This window comes from Anolis sagrei, chromosome 2 (genome assembly GCF_037176765.1).
Source record: "Anolis sagrei isolate rAnoSag1 chromosome 2, rAnoSag1.mat, whole genome shotgun sequence".
Classification (NCBI taxonomy): domain Eukaryota; kingdom Metazoa; phylum Chordata; class Lepidosauria; order Squamata; family Dactyloidae; genus Anolis; species Anolis sagrei.
In genome coordinates, this window is record NC_090022.1 from 56,365,007 (window position 1) to 56,391,187 (window position 26,181).

Here is a 26,181-nt window from a genome sequence, read left to right on the forward strand (position 1 = left end):
CTATGTTTTATTAGTGTAATCATGTTTTATTTAAATATTTGTATTATTATTATTAGTAGTAATTCAATTATCTTTTTAGTTATAAGTTTATTGATGTTATTTGTATTAGGTTAATCTGTGTGTATTTGCTTTCCTATGGCATTGAATGTTTGCCTTTTTGTATGTAAACCGCCCTGAGTCCCCTTGGGGAGAGAGAGCAGTTTATAATTATAATTATAATTATTAATAGTTTGATGGCACAAAGAATTCAATTATTTCAATGTTGTTAATGGCACACAGTGGTTTTTTTTAAAGTACATTGATATTTTAATGTGTTTACATTGTTTGGTGCCTTTGGTAGTAATATTGAGAGAAAGACAAGACAAAAATAAAGTACAAAGTATAATGTATTAAACTGTTTGATATTTATACTGGTGGGTTTAGCGGCCATTAGTTGTTTTAACTATGCTTAACGATATTTATTGTTTTCTTTTTTATTTACAGGCTTTTGTTTGATATTATGTATATTTTTTGTGTTGTGAGCTGTCCCAACTTTCTTTGGGGAGAGGGGGTGGGAATACAAATAAAGTTTATTATTATAAACTATGTATGTATGTGTGTGTATAATAAATAACAAATAAAACTACTAGCCTGAACTGGGCTGCTAGATCCCTTCTTACAATGCCATAGGGTGCATCTACACTGTAGAGCTGTAGCTCTCCATCTTTGGAACTCACTACCAGGTGAGATTAGGCAAGCCCCCACTTTAGCAGCCTTCAAGAAAAACCTGAATTCGTGGCTCTTTTGATGTGCCTTTGGAGAGTGACCATTTATCCCATTTCTGTTTGCTTCATCTATAGTGTTGTCTCTATGACGCACTCCCCCCCCCCCCCCCGTCCTAAACTGAAAACTACCCTACTGTTTATCCTTTTTGGGCTCCCCTCAATTACATATTTTCTATTCCTATCCTATCCAGGGTTTTATCATTCTACCTCATCCATTTGGCCTGCCCATTCTTTTCGATTTTATATTATGTTAGTTTGCTTTATTTTATTTTGCTACTGTATGTATTTTATTCTGATGTATATTTTTGTTGTCTGCATTCTGTATTTTATTGAGCTGTATTGTATCTTTGGGCTTGGCCTCATGTTAGCCGCCCAAGTCCCCTTTGGGGAGATGGTGGCGGGGCATAAATAAAGCTTATTGTTATTATAGAGCAGCCATGGGCAAACTTAGCCCCTCCAGGTGTTTTGGATTCCAACTCCCACAATTCCTAACAGACTCGGGCCTTTTCCTTTTCCTTCTCAGCCGCTTAAGCAGTTGAAGCAATTCAAGAGAGATATTGACAAGCTGGAATGTGTCTAGAGGAGGGCGACTAAAATGATCAAGGGTCTGGAGAACAAGCCCTATGAGGAGTGGCTTAAGGAGCTGGGCATGTTTAGCCTGAAGAAGAGAAGGCTGAGAGGAGACATGATAGCCATGTATAAATATGTGAGAGGAAGCCACAGGGAGGAGAAAGAAAGCTTGTTTTCTACTTCCCTGGAGACTAGGACATGAAACAATGGCTTCAAACTACAAGAAAGGAGATTCCATCTGAACATGAGGAAGAACTTCCTGACTGTGAGAGCCTTTCAGCAGTGGAACTCTCTGCCTCAAAGTGTGGTGGAGGCTCCTTCTTTGGAAGCTTTTAAGCAGGGGCTGGATGGCCATCTGTCAGGGATGATTTGAATGCAATATTCCTGCTTCTTGGCAGGGGGTTGGACTGGATGGCCCATGAGGTCTCTTCCAACTCTTTGATTCTATGATTCTATGAAAAAGGAAGGGACCCGAGGCTGTTAGAAATCGTGGGAGTTGGAGTCCAAAATACCTGGTGGGCTCAAGTTTGCCCATGCCTGCAGTAGAGTTAGTATATTCAGTTCTTGTGGGTTTTTTCCGGGCTATATGGCCATGTTCTACAGGCATTTCTCCTGACGTTTCGCCTGCATCTATGGCACGCATCCTCAGAGGTGAGGTCTGCTGGAACTGGGAAAAAGGGGGTTTATATATCTGTGGGATGACCAGGGTGAGACAAAGGGCACCTAGCCCAACTCAGAGGAGGATGCGTGCCATAGATGCAGGCGAAACGTCAGGAGAAATGCCTCTAGAACATGGCCATATAGCCCGAAAAAACCCACAAGAACTGAGTGATTCCGGCCATGAAAGCCTTCGACAATACAGAGTTAGTACAGTTTGATGCCACTGTGACCGCCCTGGCTTAGTGCTGTGGAATCATGAGAGTTGTAGTTTTACACCGTCTTTAGTCTTCTTGGCCTCGCCAAACTCCCACTCCCAGGATTCCCCCGCATGGAGTCCTGGCAGCTCAAGCCATTCCTGAGGATGGACTAAGAGAGCGGCTTCTTTTGTCTTCACTGACAGAGGAGTCACGTGAGCGAGGCGGCACCATAGACAGAAGCGGGGGCAGAGCGGCCACCCTCTTGCGACAGAGGAACCCAAAGCCTTCCCGGCGTGGCCCCGCCCACTAGGCGCGTCGGCACGCCGGGCGGGTCTCGTGACCGGAAGAGGGCGAGCGAGAGACGGAAGTGAAAACGGGGAGGGTGTTTGGCCCCATTAAAGCGGACCTGAGCGGCGCAGGGAGGAGGAGGTTGTCACCGCTGCTGCTGCTGCTGTTGTTGAGTTACCACAGAAGTCGCCACCGAGGAGGAAGAGGAGGAGGATTCCGGGCCCCCTGAGACGGTGAGGGAAGGGCGGCGGAGGGAGGGAGCGAACGAGGGAGGGAGGCCTGGCGGGTGGGGCTAAGCGAGGCTTGGCGTCCCGGTGGGCCCGGCCTTGGGTGTGCGGCCCAGGCAGCGCCAGCGGGGCTTGTTTGGGAGACAGCAGGAGGAGGAGGAGGAGGGCGCGGCTCCCTCGGCGCTTCAGGCCGCCCTTCTGCCTCGGCTGCCAAGGAGGGAGGAGAGAGCGGCCCCGGGCCCCGCCCTGGCTCTCTCTCCGAGGCAGGAGTCGCTCTGGAAGTTCCTTGCCTCCTCACGGCAGCTCCGGAGGGAAAACGAAAGGGAGGCGGCCTTCCCGGAAGGGATTTTGGTGTGAGGAGCGAGCTTCTTCCTCTTTCTCCCCCGACACAAAGAGATGTGGGGTGGAGCCCCGTGCTCGTCCTGATACCTTTGAAGTCCACACAGCCATATCACCTAGAATATCAAGACGGATAAGCCACAATATGTGCTTTGGACCGGGTTATCTGAGTCCACACTGCCATATAATCCAGTTCAATGTGGATTTTATACAGCTGTGTAGAAGCGGCCTGAGTGTGACTTAGACCTTGGCCCTCCGAAACCGAAAGGCGAGAAAGCCCGGCCCGAGTAGGTTCCCTTCCCCCTTCTGGTCCCCTCCCGCCAGCCCTTCCCTGCAGGCAAAACAATAACGCTTCCTGTCGCTCCCGGTTGAAGAGTTCAAAGGTAAGGTAACACGCCTTTGTTTCTCATGCCCCATCTCTAGTAATCACTTAAATCCATTTCCAACCGGTGTTGAAGAAAGTGGTTTCGCTGTGCAGACGATTACAGAGGAAATCCAGGAGCCACTTCGAGGCCTGGATGGTGATTACACAGATCACTCAGCGTTAAGAGGTTTCTTTCGCACGCTTTTGTGGGGCTTTGTTGTTTGCTCTCCGCAGTTTGAAGCTAGTTTCCAACTTCATTAAATAGTCAAGAGTAGAAGGGGCCTTAGTCGTCTGCCTTGTTCATGCCAAAGTGCTTGACCTTGGTGTCATATTACTTCGGGAAGTTTGAAATTGAAACCATCTCCTGAGGATTACTTTCTTGTCCGCTCCCTGTGTAAATAATCACCTGAGGTAAATGTACTCTTTCCTGAATGGTATTTTTTTTGGTCGCTCGGTCTTATAAGCAAGCTTGTCCCATTGTATAGTAGGAAGACTTATGTGTAAGCCTACATTGATTATCAATATACATAAAAATGTAATGTTAGTTTGTGGGATTTACATAACTCAAAAACCACTGGACGAATGTACACCAAATTTGGACACAATACACGTATTAGTCCAATGAGTGACCATCACTCATAAAAATGTTGAAAAACACAGAAGAGACTTAAAAAGCACCCACCCACCCCCAATTACAATGCATGCACAAAACCACACATATACACAAATGCATACATATACACACAAAAAGCACTTATACACAGACTGGGCCACAGCAACACGTGGCAGGGGATGGCTAGTGATTCATATAAATGGTTAGGTAGTATGTTTGTGGACAATTCTGGAATGCCTCTGGTACGCACAAGGACAGCTAAGGGTAATAATATATTGCTAGAATCTACTCAGAATGCACAAATGGTAAACCATTGGGTCCTTCAACTTGATGCTATCTTACTGGTTAAACATGAGATCATTGATTAAATTAGGAAAAGCAAACAAAGCTTGATCTCTTCCAAGTATGTAACTTGTAAGTGTGCTGCCTTTCTGAGTATTCACTAGTATTGGTCAAGACTGCAAAAGAGTCCAAGAGTACTCCAAGTCTTGACTCATCAATGTCCTTGGACAGAACAGGATTTATCTTGGTAATAGTGTGTGCACGCATGTGCAACTGAGTAGGAGAAAGTTCTTATCAGACTAGCATTTTCTGTACCTTTTTGTAAAGATTTAAATATTTAAGCATGGCAAATGAATCCTGGAAGCATGCTGAATTCTAAGAATTTAGTGGAAATTACTGAAACTAAAATGAGTTGCCCTTCCAACTGATTTTGTAACAAATGACTGTCAAATGCCAGATAATAAAATGTAAGCCAGGTTTAAATTTGGCTTGCTTAAATTCACTTCAGTAGTCCAAGTATTCTTGTGTATGTGTTATATTTTAAATATTACATGTGTAATTTCACTGATCTTTGTAAACTTCACAGATTTTCAGAGTGTGCTTTTAATTTCGTTGCTCCGCTGCTGAGGAGTAAAACTTGATTAATGGTAGGAGGAGTTTAGATACTTTCCCTGTTCTTAGCCATGCCCTCTTAGTTGGGAAGAACAAGCATACTGTCTTCCCTTGTGATTGAAGCAGCTGATAAAGCACATGATTTAGTTCATGGATGGCTAACTACAGTTTGTCTAGGTAAAGAGATCACCAAAATGCCAACAAGTAGTTTTGAATAAAGCCAGCAATGCAGCCTGTCACTTTTACTTCAGAAATCATGGCAAATAGCATGTGGGAGCTCTATAGCAATCTAATTCCCTATTTATAACATTTCCACCCAAGGGTCTTAAACACAAACAAGAAAGGTCTCTAATATATATGTTGTTGAAAGCTTTCATGGCTGAAATCACTGGGTTGTTGTGAGTTTTTCAGGCTGTATGGTTCTAATTTGTGTTTGAATATATCGTCTCTAATACGTGTCTCTAATATATGTTTGATGGTACTCTACTTGCCCTTGAAATTCTAAGCATCAGAACAAAGAAGTCATTTAAATAGCGTATGCATTTTATATTGAGATCTAGTTTTATAACTTGATAGTTCTTGAAACAAGATGGAGCATAATCTAGAGAAATCATGAAGTACATCTGGAACTGCTATCATGGAACAACAGAGCTACAGAGCATGTGCTTTTGTGAGTGGAAAGTCCCAAGCTCAATTCTTGTAATCTTCAGTTAAAAAGCATATTGGTAGCCAGTGATGGGAAAGGCTTTTATCATATTCTAGAGTTGCTTGTCATCAAAAGATTGACTACTGAGCTCATGGACCAGGAGTTTGACATCACCTAGGACACCTTGCTTTAAAAGGAATAGCAAAAAAATAAAAATAAAATGGCAGGTTATATTAATCTGAACTTTGTTTGATTTTTGCTTAAAGTGTGTATTTATAAGTGAAATCTACGTGCATCTCCTTTTGTGTTAAGTTTCCTTCTATGGTATCTTTGGGAATTCAGGACATTTCTTAATGCGCTGGTTATTTGTCCACCCAGAAAAGCCTGACTTAATCAAGTGCTTGATTATCCTGAACTTAACTGCCTTGCTGGCTGTGCCTAACATTTTCCCTAACCCAGAACAGACTGTACCTATAGATAACTTAAAGATTTCAAAATGCACTTCAGATTATTTTGGAAGGAACCCAGCCAGCTATCCAAGTGTGCCTGAATTTTCCCTCCAGGCAGTAATCTGAAACATGAAGTTTAGAATTCTAAACAGATTTGTATTGGTTTTGGGAGCAGAATGAGAGCATTAGAAGATTGCATTAGAAACATAGCTTTGAAAGCTCTTGAAGAGGGTGAACATAATTCCAGGTTGAGGCTATTTGTAACTACGGATACCATGGATCATTTAAAATCCCTAACTTTGAATTTAGGAAAGTTATTATCCACTTCTGTTTTGTGTTCTACAGCTGAGTGGGTGACCATTTACTCTTTTTATTAAAGATAAACTCCTCAATCCTTTGCAAATCAATAAGTTCTGTGCTCTGTCTTTCTTTTCTTCTCTTGTCTCTTCTTTCAACACACACCTGGGGCCAATAGTTCAAATTCTTTGACTTAGCCATCTTAAATCTGGACTGCATATCTGTTTCTAGTGTTACTTGATAATAAATTTTCTGTTTCTCTCTTAGGCTCATAATCCAGTCCCGTACTGTTTATTCATCTTTGTGCAGTTGCCATGATCTCTTGATATCTCTCCTCTTATCCACCTCAAAGCCACAACTATGAGTTGTCCTTGCATGTGGCTGTGGCTTGAGAACCAGTAACTTCAAGATGCAAGTGGTGTGGAAGATAACTAGCCAGCAAGATCCATAGGTTGATAGGATAGGAGTGTACAGAAAGTGCGTAGGAACTCATTGCTGTTAGGCTTCTGCAGTCATCACTTACCTTCTACAAGCAAACTACTGAGAAGTGACAAAGCTAGTTTTGGACATCAAGTGTATTTGAATACTCTTGGCTTTTTGGACTTCTGAGAGTTCACATGGAGGTTCTGCAGCATTTTGTAAGGAGGAGTGTTAGCTCGGCAAAACAGAATTTATTTTTAAAATCTAGTCCTGTTTCTTCTAGCATGGATCCTTTCAGATGTGTTGGACTTGGCTCTTGTTATCGTCAGCCAGTATGGCTAATAGTTGGGAGGTGATGAAACTCATACTTTAACATATTTGGAATACATTGGGTTACTTGACCTTTAAATTGGAGGCACAAACATTTATTTTTATTTATTTATATCCCACTTTATTTCTTCATATGGAGATTCAAAGCAACTCATTCTCACCTAATCCCCATCATATCAAATTAAAGGATTTTATTTGCCTTGAATAAATCCCATGTGTATTACTGTTGCACAATCTACATTTGAAAACTATTTGGCCACAGCAACGAATCCAATATACAGTAGCTACAGTGTTGACTAGGGCCACTTACAAGGAGCACATAACTCCTACATTGCAAGAACGTCACCAGCTATTGGTCTGTTTCCAAAACACAATTCAAAGTGCTAATTACAACATTTAAAAGACACTGTATGGATTGTGTCCAGCCCATATGAAAGGCAAGATTCTTTCTATGAGCCTGCCTGATCTCTTCTGGGGAAGGGTTTCTCTCCATCCACCACTATCACAGGACAGGGGAGAAAGTCTTCTCAGTAGCTGTCCAAAGTTGCAGAATCTCCACCCATAGGAAGCTTACTTTCCACTAGAAGTAAGGACATTTAGGGAGACTTAGTGCGCCAGGGATCTGCTATGCTTTTCCCCCCTTTTCTATTAATTAGTTTTAGTGTTTTTAACAGAAACTGAATACTTTGTATCAAATAGGATTGAATTGTTAAATGCTGATATCAAGATGAAAGTAAATCCAACTCATTCGATAGATAGTGAGGATTAATAATGGACTCTGAACAAAGTATGCTATCCACTAGTTCTCTTATTCACTGCCATACTACATAAATAAATGGTGTTTTGTGAGGAATATTTTGTCAAATGGTTTTAATGTACATCAAGTCCAACATGTCTTCATACTGTAATATATATTCATTCTGCATATACTGTCAGAATGGGCACTTAGCTCTGAATCCAACCAGCTCTTCATCAGCTGTCAGATCCATCGCTAAATACAACCCACTCTTTGAAAATGTTCAACATAATCCATATGTCTTGAAATGCAGCCAGGTCAGTGAGTCAACATATTTTTTGTTTCCAGTCTATGTCTAATGAACCTTATAAACACCCAAAAAATGAGACTGGCTGGCACTTTTCTTTCTTGTTGTTCGTGGTACAACCACAACTGGAACAGTAAACCTATCAGATTAGGGATTACAAGAGGCCTTCTGATTTTTGTCTTGCCTAGGTTTACTCTTGTTCTATGTTCTTAATGCATGCTGTGCTTCTCTATTTGTTTTATGAATTATGTTGTAATTAATGTAGTATAAGGGTTTCCAGCACTGTTTCTTTGGCTCTGGATATTTCCAAAATATGTTATTATCTGTGAACTAACTACTTCCATCTGTTATTCTCCTTTCTGGATAGAATCAATTGTGTGTGTTTATAGCCTTCCCATCTTTCAGCAAAAGGAAAGGGAGTTTCTGTAGAAAAGCAGGTGCAAGTGTCTGGATGCACTACTTGCAGAACCATCTTTCCGACTTGTCTATGTTTTAAGGTTATAGCAGATCCTTCATGTTATCGGGCAAGATGCAAGTTAAAATTACTAGGCAAACAGATTTAGACCAGTCTTGCTGGCAACAGCTGCACTTTGGGAGCTGAGTGATTTTATGAACCTTTGAGGGGTGGGGGAGGGAGTTGCATTTATTAAGAAAAAATAAAGTGAAATATATTTATGGATACCATGAGGGCTGTAAAATTTGAAGCAATTTTGAGTAGAAATGCACCAACTCTGACTTCATCTTTAAACTGGAAACTTATACTGGTATTAAATGTCTAGTTCCTTATAGTCTTCTTTTCATGACACTTCAGGATAATTTTTTTATTCCAAAATGTTAGTCGGATATCTTTATCTTCTATCAATCTAACCAGTTTGATGAAATTCTTATTGCAGTGAATTTGTTATTCCTAATTAATGCATCAAGGATATAGGATAATATTTTTTGTTTCTAGCCCACCTCTCCTCACAGCTCAAGGAGGGTTACAACATTGCTAAAACACACATTCATCTGAAAGCAATCTTTAAAATACATATTAAAACTTATTTCCACAAAAACATATTAAAATACACAAAACAATGATTAAAGATAAGATGCAAGTTTAAAATTGGCCATTAAAACTGTTTGGGTATGCCTGCTGGAAGAGATAGGTCTTCACTTGTGTCTTAAATTGCAACAGCTGATCTAGCTGTTGGAGCCCTTCCGGCAGGTCATTCCACAGTCTTGGAGCAGCCAATGAAAAGGTCCTCTGAGTGATGGTGGCCAGCCGGTTTCTCACAGACTGGAGCAAATGCTCCCCAGAGGACCTCAGTGTTCAGGGCGGAGTCTACAGAGAAGGCAATCCTGTAAGTTACCTGGACCCAAACCAGGTAGGGCTGTAAAGGTTAGAACCAACACTTTGCCCAGAAACAAATTTTCAGCCGTTAGAGTGACTTGAGGATAGGTGTTATATGTTCACTCCTGGATGTTGCCGTAACCAATCTGGCTGCCATATTTTGAATCAACTGAAGTTTCCGAACTTGGTACTAAGGCAGCCTAATGTAAAGTGCGTTGCAGAAGTCAAACCTTGAGGTTACCAGCACATGTACTACCATCTTAAGGGTCTCAGAATCTAGGAAGTGGCGCAGCTGGCGGGCCAGCCGAAGCTGATAGTAAGCACTCCTGACAATCTCATCTACCTCTGCTGACATTTGGAGAGATGGATCCAGGAGCACTCCCAAGCCTCTAACAGTCTTTCATAGGGAGTGTAACCCCATCCAGAACTGGTTGACACAACTCCATTCCCAGTTAGCACCCTTGATGGCAAGGACCTCTGTCTTTTCTGACTTCAGTTTCAATTTGTTTTTCCTCATCCAGCCCATTACATCCTCCAGGCATTCATTCAGAGGAGACACACTATCCTTAGCTGAAGCTGTTTTTGAAGACATAGAGAAATATGTTTGGGTGTAATCAGCATACTGATAACACCCCGTCTCATACCTACAAATGATCTTCCCCGGCAGCTTCATGTAAATATTTAAAAGTGTTGGGGATAGAATGGCAACTTGTGGGATATCACATGACAGCCCCTCTTTGAGGAGCAGCTCTCCCCAACCACCACCACCTGGAACCTGCCTGAGAGGTACGACTGGAACCACTGCAACACAGTGCCTCTGATTCCCACCCCCTCCAGGCGTTCCAGAAGGATACCATGGATCATGGTATCAGAGGCCGCTAGGAGGTCTAGAAGCATCAACAGGGACTAACTCCCCCTGTCAGTATTGAGACTGAGATCATCCACTAAGGCGACCATGACAGTCAACTCCGTATCCTGCTCTGAATCTGATTTGAAATGGGTCAAGGAAGTGTGCATCATCCAAGACTGCCTTCTCAATCACCTTGCCCAAAAAAGGAAGGTTATTAAGGTCCAGGGGAACCAGGAAGGGCTTCCTACCAGTTGTCTTAACAACTGCTTCTTTTAAACAGGATGGAAAATTCTCCTTCCTGAGAAATGCATTAATAATTTGTTTTATTTGAGATTGAATTGCACCTCTTCCCTGGACGACCAGCCAAGAGGGGCAGGATAGTTGAAAACCTCCCTTGGCTATCTTAAAACAAAGGCAAATTGGAAAGATTTCTGCAGATATTTGAAGTGCCAGTTGTTTATAGAGTTTTGAACATAGGAATAGGTATTGCAAAATTAATCTTTAAAGCAAAAAGGCATTTAATGCAACTTTCAGAATTTGTATAACATGGCTTACTTCAACTGTATATATTATAATCTTGGGTTGCTGCATTCTTCATGAGTTGAAACTTCTACATATTCTTCAAGGGCACTACCTTCATTACCCCTGTCTAGTACCATTAACTCCTTGTGACCCAAATGGAGATGGTAGAAGATAGTTGTAGACACCAAGGCCATTTATTTATTTATTTATTTATTTATTTGCTATACTTGTATACCGCTGTTTCTCAGCCTAGTCGGCGACTCAACGCGGTTTACAACAAAATATAACAATCAAACAATTTAGCCTTTTATCAACATGTCTAATCACAGATCTTGCAGGGTGGGACTAGGGTAATTTATGATTTTGCAGTGTAAAATTCTATGCTTTTAATTAGCTTAATTCTTCCAACCAAGTTGGTATAGGTTGTTGTAGGTTTTTCAGGCTATATGGCTATGTTTTAGAAGTGTTCTCTCCTGACATTTCTCCTGCATCTATGGTAGGCATCCTCAGAGATTGTGAGTTGTATATGTAGTTGTATATTGGTATATTTAGATTTTTTTTTTAAAAAAACTTCATTAATTTTGGCCAGAAAGTTACATAACATTGAGTAGACGTGTAGAAGTCTTAGGATGGGTGTTATTAAACAGAAGTAGCAAAGGGAGGTATTTTTTTCCAGAAATGTAGAATATTTAATATTAATTTCAGAATTAATACTTTTCAGTAGCTGGAAGGAAGTCCATGTTAGAAATTTGTACCACAAATAATGCTTGGGCCCTGAATATATCCACATACTTGCAGTCATTTAAAAGTGAAAGATGGGAATTATGCAAATCCCAGATGCTGTTGGATTGCAACTCCCAGCAGCCCTGGGCAACATAGCCAAGGCTGATCATGGTCTAAAAGTTTGAGAAGTGTGTGATTCCTACCCTATATTGTGCCGCTATAGGTTAACTGCTTTTATAAAAGTTGATTTAAAGCATTGGTTCTCAACTTGTGGGTCTCCAGATGTTTTGGCCTTCAACTCCCAGAAATCGTTACAGTTGGTAACTTTCTGGGAGCTGTAGGCCAAAACACTTGACGACCCATAGGTTGAGAACCACTGATTTCAAGGATCCTTCTTCTGTTTACCTAGAAAAGTGGGTTTTAATATGGTATTTGTTTGGCCCATAGAGAGGCGTAGATTTCAGTGATCCTGTGTTAATTATCACTGCCTTCAAGTTTGACTTTAGTTGTGTTAAGACACGAGGTTGAAGGCACATATACTTGATTTTTGTTGTCAGGGAGTTCTGTTGATTCCCCAGACCAAACTTTAGGGTTCTATATGTTGCATCCACAGCAGTTAAAGGAGAATCAGCGTGCTATAAGCTATAGATCTTGGTCTATTGAGGGCTGGTTAGTCAGATTTAACTTACATGTTCTGCAATCTCAAGGATGTTCATAAGGAGAGGACATCCTTTAGCTAGAATAATGGAGTGATGTTGAGTAGAAAATATTTCACATACATTTTTTCATGTATTCCACAGAATGGAAAAAAATCTATATAATCATTCTTATGCAGGCATTTCATGGATCTTACTGTTGGAGCTGTCTCAAGTGGTTACATCTTTCTGCAGTGTATCTGCTGCTGCTGTTGTTCTTAGCAAGGATAATGCAGGGTTCATGCAGCAGCTGTGCTTGATGCTTTCTGCCCAGCACTGGTCTGCCCAGGATGATGTCATTGTCACTGGTTAAGGACTGTGTTCTGTAAAACTAGCTTACTAATACTAAACATAAATGCCTAAGTATGTGGCAAATTTCCTGAAGTAACAGGTAGGTCCTGTCAGGCCCACCAATTTGATTCACTAATCATTGCCAAAATACAGTTTGCCCCTGGAAAAATGAATCACTGCAAGATTATCCTGTTAACAAATCCTTCAGAGGCTTCTGCAAGATAAAATATATGAAGAACCTGTAAAATTGCTGTCTTATGCAATCCATGGGAGGGAAGCATAGAGTGTATGGGGTATTATGACACTACAACAAAATGTCCTATTTGGAGTTACTTTGTGCTCAAAAGTGGAAAATAGTGTTTATCTAAATACATATCCAGACGAGGTTGCAAATTTGAATGGTCTTCCTTGGTACATGAAGTTTTGTATGCTTGTATTCCTATACAAAACTTAGCATCACCAACTTGTCAAAACTGAAAATGTTCATAGGATATCTTGTTTTGGGGACAAGGTGAGTTGAAGGCAGTGGTGCCTTCTGTATCTCAGTCATGCTGCACTGATTTTACTTTCAAATAGTTTAAGCTTTTAATGCAATTACCAGTGATCTTTGGGCAGTTTGATGCAGTGTTGGGTTGAGGTGTCCTCTGAAGGTTGAAATGGAAGGATGCCATCTGTTATTAAGTGAGCCATTGTCGGTATTGTCATGGCCAGATTTGGGAAACTTGCATTATTGAGTAAATTGTTCACTCAGGAAAAGATTTGTGTAATGATATAAAATCTGTTGTGAAAATTGATCCATATTCACCACTGTCTATCGTCTGAACATCCTGTTTGGTAAGATTTTTTTCCCCCAAGGTAACCCAGTGGATTTTTATTGGGGATTTGGATTCTGGTTTCTAGAGTCATAGTCTAGTGCTCAAATCACTAAACACTCCATGCTGCCTCTATGAGCTCTAATGTATTTTCCTGCTTTAGCTGTCATATTTGTACATTTGTAATATATAGAAGTCTTAATTATGTGCAAGGAAATTAGTCAATGTATCATATACTAAAGAGTTGCATGGAAAAAGTAAGAATTTGCAGTGGGGTCAGAAAACTGTTCTCAGCTAATGTCTGTTTTGTTCACTCTGAAGTCTTCATACTCTAGTGGCAAAGTTCTAAAGGTTCAGTGGAATACAGACACGGTGCTTTTAGCACCATTATCACACACATTTTTGGTCCCAGTGTTTGTAGAAGTAATTCAAATTTACCAGGTTCTGTATATCTAGCATAAGTGTACCTAGCATAAGTGTATTCCTGATATTAGGTGCAGGCACTCATTCTGTAAATGGTAGTATGGAAAGCAGGATCATTGTGGTGTTTCTGCCCTGAGTTGAGCTCTAGTAGTGGTCCCAGCACTGATGGAAAGTGGGACTGAGGCACCAGAGTATGACTCCTTCTCTGAGTGTTCTTGGCTAAGACACACATTGTAAAGTGAGAGGAGTGGGACAGGAGGATAAGTCATGCCTGAAGGTTTCAGATTTCTTTTACCACATAGAAACCTGGTTTCTCATGTGCAGACATTGAGATCCGAGCCTTGTGCATGCTTTAAAATACCCCATATATTGAGAGGTATCTCAACTCTATGAGTCCTGGTCACCAACTGCTCTCTCAGGTGTTGCAAACCACCCTTTCTGCAGCATTCCACAACTGTCTGTAAGGACTGATTAATCCACCTATAGTGTTGTCTTCAACTCTTCATATTTTCTTCTGTTTTGCCAAGCATCATCATCTTTTCCAGTGAGTCATGTTGTCTTGTGATATCTCTATAGTACAATACACTCGGTTTAGTCATTTTGGCTTCTGGTGAGAGTTCAGACCTGAACTGCTCCCAGACCCATCCATTTATCTATTTAGCAGTTCATGTTACTACTGCATTATATTTCTAATAAGTTGTTTTTCTTCCTGTCAGCTTTATTCACTGACATATATTTCCAGCTTTCACACCCATATATATATATATATATATATATATATATATATATATATATATATACACTGTAGAATCTTCATGTCAAGACCTCAGTTGAAACAGCAGACATACAGTGGTAAAGCCTGTTGTGGTCCCAGGGAGATAATGTTGACTATTTCAGTTTTGGACAAAATTGTTTGTTCAGTCTTGCACTGGCTTCCAAAAGAACCAGCAAATTGTTGTGAGTTTGAAGAACACTGAAGCAAATACTCTTAATTCTGGTAGGGGAAAGCAGACACTGGGCATTTTCTCAGTGAGGCAGGGCAAGTGATTAAGCACCCTGAGCCCACACATGATGCCGTAATCTGACTGTGCAACCTTGAGCCAAGTACTGTTCCTGTGGACACCAGAAGCAACAATCAGAAGGAGGGGGAGAGACATGCAGATTTAGCAACGGGAGCTTGCTTCATAGATGCCGAAATTCAATGTAGCCACTCAGATCCTTTTCCCTTCTTTCAGTGCTACTTATAGATAGCCACTACCTCACCTCCTTCCAGAGTCCCGGTTTACAGTAAAGTACAAACTTACTGGAATGTGTTCTAGATTTTGTGAGCCTCAGTAGAAAGGTGAACTTTAGACTCAGTGTTGAAAGAGTCTATTACTTTATTCTTGTGAGTACACTATGGCTTGCATGAAGGATTTCTCCTGCCCCAAATCCTTCCAGGCTTCCACATCAAGTCCCAGAACTGAGCTGTAAAACTTGAATAATCATGTAATGCTTTAGTTTATTCTGAGCAAGCCTGAAAGTGCACCTGAACATGAGAACTTGTATTTCTTCAGCCTCCATAGTCATATGCAAAAAGATACTGTGTGTGATTCTGTTCTTTGAAAAAATAAGTCACTTTTGATGGGCTTTAAAATGCTTGAGTAGCTTTTTTATTACTTGTAGCTAGATGTCATAATAATATTTGACACTTGAACAGTAATGGTTGAAAATTAATTTTTACCTGGTTGCCTTAACATGTTATGTAGTATCTTGCACCTTACTAAAGAAACAGGGAAAGGCATAATTTAAGTTTCTAGAAAACTGGCATGAAAATAGCTTGAATCATGGGATTCAAAATTACTAATATAATGATTATCTAATGATTATAGGCTGTAGTCTCTGTGTATATGTGTACAGAAGGCCCCTAGTATCCCTTGGGCTTTGGCTCCAGAACCCGCCTGTTGATACCAAAAAAATAGTGGTTGTTCATGCTCCATTATGTCTGATGGCATAATGACATGGTCCTTTATATAAAATGGAAAAAAATCAGATTTGCCTTTTTGATTTCTAAAAACATTTACAAGCCAACAATGTAGATACAGAGGGCCAGCTGTATATTTCAACCACTTTTAGCACTTGTACTGAAATAATGTAGCTGACTTACTGAGATTCAAGACTGCAGTGTACTTACAGTGTTTGGTAAACATGACACTATAAATTGACTGTTTTTACAAGCTGCCTTGGGACTGCTCTGAGAGAAAGGCAACATATAAATAACACAAATATACTAAAATGTCAGCATCTATATATATAAATTTGTTACGTTGGTTCAACCGGACAGCAAAACTCCACAACCCCCCAACGAAACTTAACCAAACTTCCCATGCCCATAACACAACCCACAAGGTACAAACTTATCTACTCAAAATGAAAAACAACACAACAACACACTCACAAAACGGCAAAACAACAAAACTCAAAAAAACCCCAACGAAACTTAACCAAAATTCCCATGTCCATAACACAACTCACAAGGTACAAACATATCTACTCAAAATGAAAAACAACACAACAACACACTCACAAAACGGCAAAACAACAAAACTCCAAAAAAAACCAATGAAACTTAACAAAAATTCCCATGCTCATAACACAACCCACAAGGTACAAACATATCTACTCAAAATGAAAAACAACACAACAACACACTCACAAAACGGCAAAACAACAAAACTAAAAAAAACCCAACGAAACTTAACCAAAATTCCCATGCCGATAACACAACCCACAAGGTACAAACATATCTACTCAAAATGAAAAACAATACAACAACACAATACGGCAAAACAACTGAGCATGCGCATTGGCACCCAGCCGCACACACACATGAAACCCCACGCTCCATCACTCCCCTGCCGCCGCACACACACACGCAACCCCACGCTCCATCACTCCCCCCACCACCGCGCACACACACGCAACCCCACTCCCCCCGCTGCCGCACACACACATGCAACCCCACGCTCCATCATTCCCCCCGCCACCGCACACACACACGCATCCCCACGCTCCATCACTCCCCCGCTGCCGCACACACACGCAACCCCACGCTCCATCACTCCCCCCGCCGCCGCACACACACACGCAACCCCACACTCCATCACTCCCCCCGCCGCCGCACACACATACACAACCCCACGCTCCATCACTCCCCCTGCTGCGGCACACACACACGCAACCCCACTCCCCCCGCCGCCGCACACGCACACGCAACCCCATGCTCCATCACTCCTCCCGCCGCCGCACACACATACACAACCCCACGCTCCATCACTCCCCCCACCGCCGCACACACACATGCAACCCCACACTCCATTACTCCTCCCGCCGCCGCACACATACACACAACACCACGCTCCATCACTCCCCTGCCCCAATCTTTCCTCCTTTTACTTCACGCCACCTCCAAACCCCACCCCGCCACTTCCCGCCCTGTCAAAATCCAGGAAAGACAGGATGGAAGGAAAGAAGGAAGAAAGAGAAAGGGAGGTAAAGAAAAAGGGGGAAGGAAGGAAAGTTAGAGAAAGAAGGAAGAAGAAAAGGAAAGATGGAAGGAAAGAAAAGAGAGACAGCAGAAGAGAAAGAAAAAGGGGGAAGGAAGGAAAGAGGTAGAGAAGGAAGAAATGAGAGACAGAGGGAGGGAAAGAAAAAGGGAGAAGGAAGGAAGGAAGGAGAGAAGGAAAGGAAAAAAGGGAATGAATGAAGGAAAGAGGGAGTGAAGGAAGGGGGAAGATGTAGAGAAAGAGGGAGGGAAGGAAAGAAGGAAAGAGAGAAGGAAGAAAAGAGACCAGAAGAGAAAGAAAAAGGGGGAAGGAAGGAAAGAGATAGAGAAGGAAGAGAAGAAGGAAAGATGGGAGGGAAGAAAGGAAGGAAGGAGGGAAAGAAGGAGAGAAAGAGGGAAGGTTGGCCACAGCAACACGTGGCGGGTAAAGGTTGTTATTTCTATTATTATTATTATTATTATTATTATTATTATTATTATTATCATTATTATTATTATGCTATGATTCCTATGAGACCCTTTTAGGGGGAATGGGAAAGGTGTCAGGTCCCAGAGGCAATGCATTGCATTATTGTTATTGTTATGATGGTGGTGAAATAAAAGGAAATAAAAAGTGAAAGAAGGAAGCAAACAGGGAGGGAAGAAAGGCAAAGGAAGAAAGGGGGAGGGAATGAAGGAAAGAGAGAAGGATGAAACCAAGTAGCGAAAGAAAGAAAGAGGAAGAGAAGGAAGAAAGGAGAGAAAGGGGGAGGAAAAGAGGGAAGGAATAGGTAGGTACCTCTCTTTCATAATAGTCCAGATATCTACCTCAACTTTGATAAGTTTCACTATAGGCCACAGCAACGCGTGGCAGGGCACAGCTAGTTTGAGATAAAATTCAAATGTCAGTTAATCACAAATGCAGATTACAATCCTTCATTTCAACTTGTTTTGTGAAAGCTGCCTAATGAAGAAAATGTCGGTAATAAAGTAAATTAGGTTTAGTAAAGTAAACATTAAGAACTTCCTGAGGATGCCAGTGATATACTAGCAGAAAGGATTGTCTTATGTGATAGGTAGTAAAGGCATTTTTATTAGAGAGGTAGATTAGGGGGTCGCTTGTCAAATGCATTGTGCAAGCAGATTTCAGAAATTGATCTAAATTACCTCTGAGACCATGTTTGCTCTTTAATTCCAGGAAAAATTGTTTGAAAAAGCAAAAAGAAAATATGGAAACTACAGAAAATGCTTTATAACTACATAATTTGGAACACTGTGATAGCTGAGCAGATGGTATGCAATGCCTGCTTTCAGTTTGGACATGTACAGATCTAGATAGCATCAGGCAGAGATCCAATATAGCCTGTGAATTCCTTTCCCCGCTCTTAAAAGTGACTTCCATTATGTCTTTATAAAACAATGATGGTATTTGGCAAATATATGTACAAAATCTGAAAAGATGCTTAGTGGAGGGAAATGCTGATCTTGCAGACAAAGCTGTTAGAATAGCTGTACTCTGCTCTACTCTGTTTTTTTCTCAGAAGGAAGATAATTTGGGCAGAAAACCTGTAGCTTCCCAACGGTTGCTGCAATCCTGTCAGCCCCAGTTGAGCAGATCAGTGGTTAGGAATTGTGGAAGCTATAGTCCAGTATCTTGAACAAAGCTTCTTAAACTGTGGGTCAAGACCCCAAATAGGATCGCAAAAGTGAATGGTGGGAGTCATGAAAGGGTAGAAGAGTTGCTGCTGTCGCAGGAAGAGCAGAGCCCAAGCTGCTTTTTTCCCTTCATGTCAGGAGCGACTTGAGAAACTGCAAGTTGCTTCTGGTGTGAGAGAATTAGCTGTCTGCAAGGACATTGCCCAGGGAACACCCGGATGTTTTCGATGTTTTACTATCCTTGTGGGAGGCTTCTCTCATGTTCCCAACATGGGAAGCCGGAGTTGACAGAGGGAACTCATCCACACTCTTCCCCAGATTCGAACCTGTAAGCTGTTGGTCTTAGTCCTGGCAGTACAAGGGTTTAACCCATTGTGCCACTAGGGGCTCCAAGCTGTTGGGTGAAAGGAAAGGATTTCAGCTGAGGCAGCCAGATGGATGAGCCCAGCAGTGGAGGAGAAGGAGGGTATGTAAAGGTGAAGCAGAAGGGAAAGGAAAGCCCTGTCAATCCTCTAAGCGTTTGCTGCCCTTCCTTCTCCCCAACTGTATCTCTTTATTTGAAGAAAATTTGATTTGGGGGTGGGGTGGGGGGCTATTTTAAGGATGGCATCTTAATCTTTCTGCAAGACTCGACTTGGAATGTGGTGAGCCCTCTGTATCCATAGATTCAGTCATCCATGGCTTGAATATATATCTACTAACAGACTGTGTTAGGTGTCCTCCAAACATGGAATCCATAAACTGCTATCTTACTATGTTCTCATTTGTATGAAAGGCATCTTTATTGTCTCAGAGGCACCAAGCACTTGCTTTTTCCCTAAAATCTTCATGATATGTGCAAGTTATAAGTAGCCGTTGCTAGCTCTGCCTTAGCTGGAACTAATTTCAAACATTTCTGATGGCTGGGAAGCTAAAATCTATATTGTCCTAAAATTGAACCATGAATGATATTTAAAAGCCTTACTTCACTCAAAATGTTCTTACAGCAAAATGTTGCAGTTGTAGCAATAAAAGTCTCCATACAACCTGCCCTAAAGTTGTGCAAATGAGCTTGGCTTGCTATTATGAATTAGCCCTTTGGATATGAATGTTGGTCTCCAAATCATGGGATTCTGTGAGCCTCCAGAGATGCTTAGTCATTATGTTTAGTCAAGTAATAGCAGCACTTGAATGACAACAATGACCAGGCCTATATATAGCATAGCCCTGCCACTTTTTGTGAACCAACTATTCTGATTGTTTTCCCAAGTATATTAATCTTTGGCATACCTGACTCTTCATATCAAAACTATTTCTCAATGGTACCATTTGTCCTTGCTGTGATGGGTCACACCATCTGTTAACATTTCATAATGAGCAGGCAATTAACATGTATTGACCTTCTGTCTATCGGGCATATTAACACAGACATAGCTTGTAGAAAAATGGGAAATACCTGAAGCTGCTATTAAATTGCTCTTAGGTGTGTAAGCAGACAGCTGTTAAATAAATCCAAATTTATGGAATCCTAGTTATACAATAGGATAATTTTAGTGTGAGACATGTTGATTCTTTTGATGCATGATTTTATCGTGGCCCCTTTCCTTTATTAGAGGTTTTTTTTGTTGCCGTGCAGCCTTCTTCCAACAGAGTTCATGTACCTCTATTTGTCTTAAGATTGAAGTAGTAAAGTGGGAGGATACAAGATTTAACTAGCTGCAGTAGCCAAATTGACCCTTAATCACGGATTATCACTCCTAGAGATCACACAATACAGGAACTGACTGGATGTTTTTGAAGTGTTGTATTCCTCTCAGGAGAAACTTGTATTTAAGGAATGAAAAATGTTTAACCCATTTTCAACCTCCCTTTCTTCAGCGTCTCACATCAGTCTGTATGGGCTGAGTATCCTCATATAATTCCTGTTAAGATGGGTGGCTCAGGTACAGTGATTTTCGTTTAAATAGTTAGTGAGGTGTGGACCACCATTTGGCCCAAGTACCTTGGCTGTTCATCTGCATCTATAATTGCAAAGACCCCAGGGAGTACAACATGGCTTTCTACATGACTCTTTCTCCTTAAACACTGTTAGGTGATTGTGACCATCTGGTATGTTGTATTACTTTACTTCTACCCTTATTTTTGTCTTTTTCTGGCAGTAGTGTTTGATCATGTAAGAGCTTTTTTCTGGGAAGAAGTATTGCTGGTATGACTTGAATGGCTTGCATGACCTGTAAATTAAGCAGTAAACAAGTCAAAGAAGCCTGAACAGTAATCGTGATGTAAGCTTCCCAGAGTTTTTTTTTAAGACAACTGCACATTGGTGGTAAAAGTTCTTAGCCTTATTGAAAGTAAGCCAAACACAAACTATGTAAATCTTAGCAACTGTAGGGACTTTTATAAAATATGATCCTGCTAACTGAGCCCCTTTGTAGATCTTGAGATAAGTACAGTAGGTCTGAGAGCAAGGACTTTAGTGCTGCATTTGCAAATGAAGTGTGCCTTCTGATGTACTGGAGAATTGACTTAACTGCACCTTGATACTTCCCTTTTCTCCTTCACCTGCTGCATTACTTGACTTCGGGTGTTTACCTTTCATAAAGTGATTACAGTGAGTTTGGTGGGAATTCTCCTGTGCTGTCCCTGCCTTAAGAAGCTTAATCTTGGGAGTTACTGCACAATGCTCAGTTTTCTTGGCCCCTGGAAACAGCAAGTTCTGGCTGGGGTTCTCGAATGGCTGAATAAGCCCAGTGATTAACCATTTCTTCATGCAACATTGTAATTGAGGCAGCAGTGCTGCCTATGAGAGTGAGATTGTCATGGTTTCAGTTTGGAAAGTGGATGGATTATTAATTGCATCTCAAGCCTTACAGAACAAATGGCTTTGTGTTTTGTCATATTTTCCTTTTCTGCAAAAGAAGGAAATGACATATAAGTACTAATTCTTCTCAGTTGCCATTCTGACTAAGCAGCTGAATATTCCTGCAGATTTATGTATTACTTTAAGTATTTATTTATTTATTTCCCAGTTATTGTATTTTCCAGTGTATAAGATGACCTTTTAAGCCTGGAAAGTCTTATGAAAAATCTGGGGTCGTCTTATACACCAGGGATAAAATAAAATAGAAGAATAAAAGAAAATAATAAAATCCCTTAGCAGTGCGGCCTGAGGAGGGCGGAGGGAGGGCGAGAGGAAGAGGAGCAGCAGGCCACATTGCCACATAGACCATCCAGGAGTGGTGGCCCACTGGGCTGCCCCTCGCCGCTCTACTTTTAAGGCCCTTCTCTGCTCCCGCTGCTCTCCCCACTCTACTTTGAAGCAACTCCTGCAATGTTGCCATTTCTGGGTAGCTGGGGGAGAGAGGAAGGAAGGAAGGCCACCCAATCAGCCAGCAGTAGCCTTGTAAGGCCACTGGGCTCGCCTAGACTTAAGGAAGCACCTTCAGACTATGACTTCCAGCTGCCCCGGGTGGTGCTGTGCCTTGGACGTGTGCACTGAGGCATTCTGGGAGTTGTAGTTCCCGAATCATAACCCTCTTGCCCTGCATTGACAAGGCTTGTACTTGGGATTTCTTGTGACTAGATGGGCATAGAATAAAATTGTGTTGGAAGAAGGGTAGTCTTATACAGCGAGTATATCCCAAACTCTATATTTTAACTTGAAAATTTGAGCGGCATCTTATACACTGGAAAATAAGGTAATATCCCAAATGTAGTTGGTGCTACCCCTCTATTCTGCTTTGGTTAGACCACATCTGGAATATTGTGTCCAATTCTGGGCACCACAATTCAAGAGAGACATTGACAAGCTGGAATGTGTCCAGAGGAGGGCGACTAAAATGATCAAGGGTCTGGAGAACAAGCCCTATGAGGAGCGGCTTAGGGAACTGGGCATGTTTAGCCTGAAGAAGAGAAGGCTGAGAGGAGATATGATAGCCATGTATAAATATGTGAGAGGAAGCCACAGGGAGGAGGGAGCAAGCTTGTTTTCTGCTTCCTTGGAGACTAGGACGCGGAACAATGGCTTCAAACTACAAGAGAGGAGATTCCATCTGAACATTAGGAAGAACTTCCTGACTGTGAGAGCCGTTCAGCAGTGGAACTCTCTGCCCCGGAGTGTGGTGGAGGCTCCTTCTTTGGAAGCTTTTAAGCAGAGGCTGGATGGCCATCTGTCAGGGGAGATTTGAATGCAATATTCCTGCTTCTTGGCAGGGGGTTGGACTGGATGGCCCATGAGGTCTCTTCCAACTCTTTGATTCTATGAAAGAATCCTTAAAACTGTGGACATTTCCTTCATTCTTTGCCTTTTTCAGTCAGGATTCTGGTGTTTTATTTTTCTTTAGATCTTTGACTTCCAGCCATCATTCCTTTAACATGTTCACTGTATTGAAACCTCTCCTTGGCCTATACACATAACTAATTCTTGTTTTCTCATTTTCACAAATTTCTGTGCTACTTGTTTTATTGCTCAAGTCTAGAAGTGTTTGAACACTTAAAACATTTCAGTAATTCTCATGGTAGGATCAACAAAATACAATTCCATCTAATTTCTTGAGAAGATACACTTGTCACTTTATCATAGGAGCCCCCGGTGGCGCAGTGGGTTAAAGCACTGTGCCGGCAGAACTGAAGACTGACAGGTCACAGGTTCGAACCCGGGGAGAGGCGGATGAGCTCCCTCTGTTAGCTCCAGCTCCTCATGCGGGGACATGAGAGAAGCCTCCCACAAGGATGATAAAACATCAAAAAATCATCCAGGCGTCCCCTGGGCAACGTCCTTGCAGACAGCCAATTCTCTCACAACAGGAGCGGTTGCTCCTGACATGACAAAAAAACAAAAACAAAACTCTATCATAAGTTTAACCAATAGTCGTACTCAAATCTTGCAGATTTGTGGCTGTGGCTTTGTTGACTGAGGCTATATATCTGGAATGTTGTTTTCCTCTTTTCCTACTGCTTTCTAACTTGCTATGAACATTATTCAATTATGCAATCATACATTATCCAATTAACCAATTATGTTATTTTCAGCTCTGACTTATGGCTACCCTGTCAATGAGGGACCTCCAAGTCACCCTGATCTCAGATCTTATAATTTAAAGGCTGTGGCATCCTTGAAATTACTATCAAGTAATGCAGTCTTCCTCTTTCTAATGAGACATATTTTCTCGTGACATGCCCAAAGCACTACAGCCTTGGTTTAGTCTTCGCTTCTAGGCAGAGTTAAGGCTTGATTTCTCCAAGACACATTTGTTTTGTCTTTTTGGTAGTTCAGGGCATCCACAGAACTCTCACCAAGGCCACATTTCAACTGAGTTGTTTATCTACCAATAGGCTTTCTTCACAGTCCTGCTTTCACAACCATACATGGAAATTTAAAATACAAAAGCACGGATAAGCCTTGCTTGGGTATTCAGTGATCTATATAAAATTTTGCACACTGTGCAAAAAACAGATCTGACAACAACCTATTCCTTCTGAAATCTGAGGGTGACTGCTGGGCTTAAATGGTGGGAGATTCAAAAGAAAAAAAAGAAATTAGGATTTGCTGCATCCTGCAAATTGTAGTTATAGTCTTAAATCTGCATAACTTAGAAAGCAATTTAATAAAGTGATGCTGGTTAGAGACTTCGAGTCAGGATGGTTACATATTATTTGCAATATCATGGGCATATTTTTCGTGTCAGGAGCGCCTTGAGAAACTGCAAGTCACTTCTGGTGTGAGAGAATTGGCCATCTGCAAGGATGTTGCCCAGGGGATGCCCGGATGTTATGATGTTTTACCATCCTTGTGGGAGAAGGCACTCACCCATGCTCTCCCCAGATTTGAACCTCCGACCTGTCAGTCTTCAATCCTGCCAGCACAAGAATTTAACCCATTGCTGCTCCACCTTTGTGTATTGGTTGTGAGATAGTGCCAGAAGGAGCAGATTGGTTCACGTATTTCCTGCTGGCGGGCTTTCCATAAGCATGGAGTCCCTGATATGAGCAGAATGGGTTAGACAAGTCTCAACAACATATTGCTCCTTTTGTGCAGTTTGCTAGGCCGATGTTCTCCTTTCCTTCCTGCATTGGCACAATCAAATTGCTATGCAAATTTCCACAATTGCTTTTTAAAACACTCTTCTTTGAACCTTTGAACTTTTAAGTACTTGCTTCCAAGTCTAAATACTAGTCATCAATGCATGCTTCATGCGTAGGAAAAGGAATGTGTTTTATTTAGTCTAACCAGGATCAAAACTTTTATAAATGCCACAGTATGGAGTAGTAAAGTACTCATTGAGAATCTGGAGTAATATAGCCTTTAGGTGCTTGCCTTTGTTGCAGCCTGGGATAGATAGTGTATGACAATCTTGTGCCTCATATTTCATTGCTCTTGCCCTATACTACATATGTTCGTTGGAGTTCGTCTCTCTTTGCCTTAATTTCCCCACCCTTTCTGTGGTATTTATGGTGAAAATGAAAGTTTCCCTGAATTTGGAGCCATATCAGCTAAGTAGGGACACCTATATCATCACTTGAGAGGCCCCTCCCCCTTCTGGCACCAACGGCTGTTCTGACCAGAGAGAAGAAAGAAGGGAGCAGAAGACACTGCCATCTTGTCTTTACTAATAATATAATATAGTATATTGTATATACATATAATATTTATAATATTATAATGTAATACAGTATAATACTAGTAATAATAATTCAATATTATAATAATAATTATATATTTAATTACATGTAATATTACTAATAATATTACAATATAATGGCATAGTGCAATATAGTAATATATACTGATATTGTACTTTGCTAATTATATAATATTGTATGAAAATATATATTGTAAGCCGCTCTGAGTCCCCTTCGGGGTGAGAAGGGCGGCATATAAGCGCCGTAAATAAATAAATAATAATAAATATCTCCAACCGTGAAGATTAAAGGCTTCTCTGTGAGTAGAATAGGGATGTAGTTATGCCTTTTGAGAAGCAGTGTTTGCTAACTGGCTTGTGATCAGCTGCCCTGTATCCTGAAATGTGTCGTCATTTCTCTTTGTACAGTAAGTGCACTTGAAGCCTTCATTTGAACTCCAGAACAATGACTTCTAGAAAGAAAGTATTACTCAAAGTCATCATCCTTGGAGATTCAGGGTAAGTGATACATTAATATAGTTACACCTGTGCTGTAGCACATTGAAACCATGAATGTGCTTGCTCACAAATGTATATACTGTATTTGGTATTGTGGTAATCTCCTTTGGTACACCTAAAAGGTGCCACTGACT

At 41.3% G+C, this 26,181-nt stretch overlaps 1 protein-coding gene across 1 annotated transcript in view; it reads left to right on the plus strand.

Annotated features, from left to right (window-relative positions):
• Positions 1–2,524: 2,524 nt before the first annotated feature.
• The window catches only part of RAB7A (RAB7A, member RAS oncogene family), a 31,736-nt gene continuing 8,079 nt past the window's right edge, over positions 2,525–26,181 (plus strand). The window contains exons 1-2 of the mRNA XM_060766175.2: positions 2,525–2,712; positions 25,958–26,047. Of these exons, the coding sequence (XP_060622158.1) occupies positions 25,995–26,047 (53 nt within the window). The 5' untranslated portion in view covers positions 2,525–2,712; positions 25,958–25,994. The remainder of the gene's footprint in view (positions 2,713–25,957; positions 26,048–26,181) is intronic.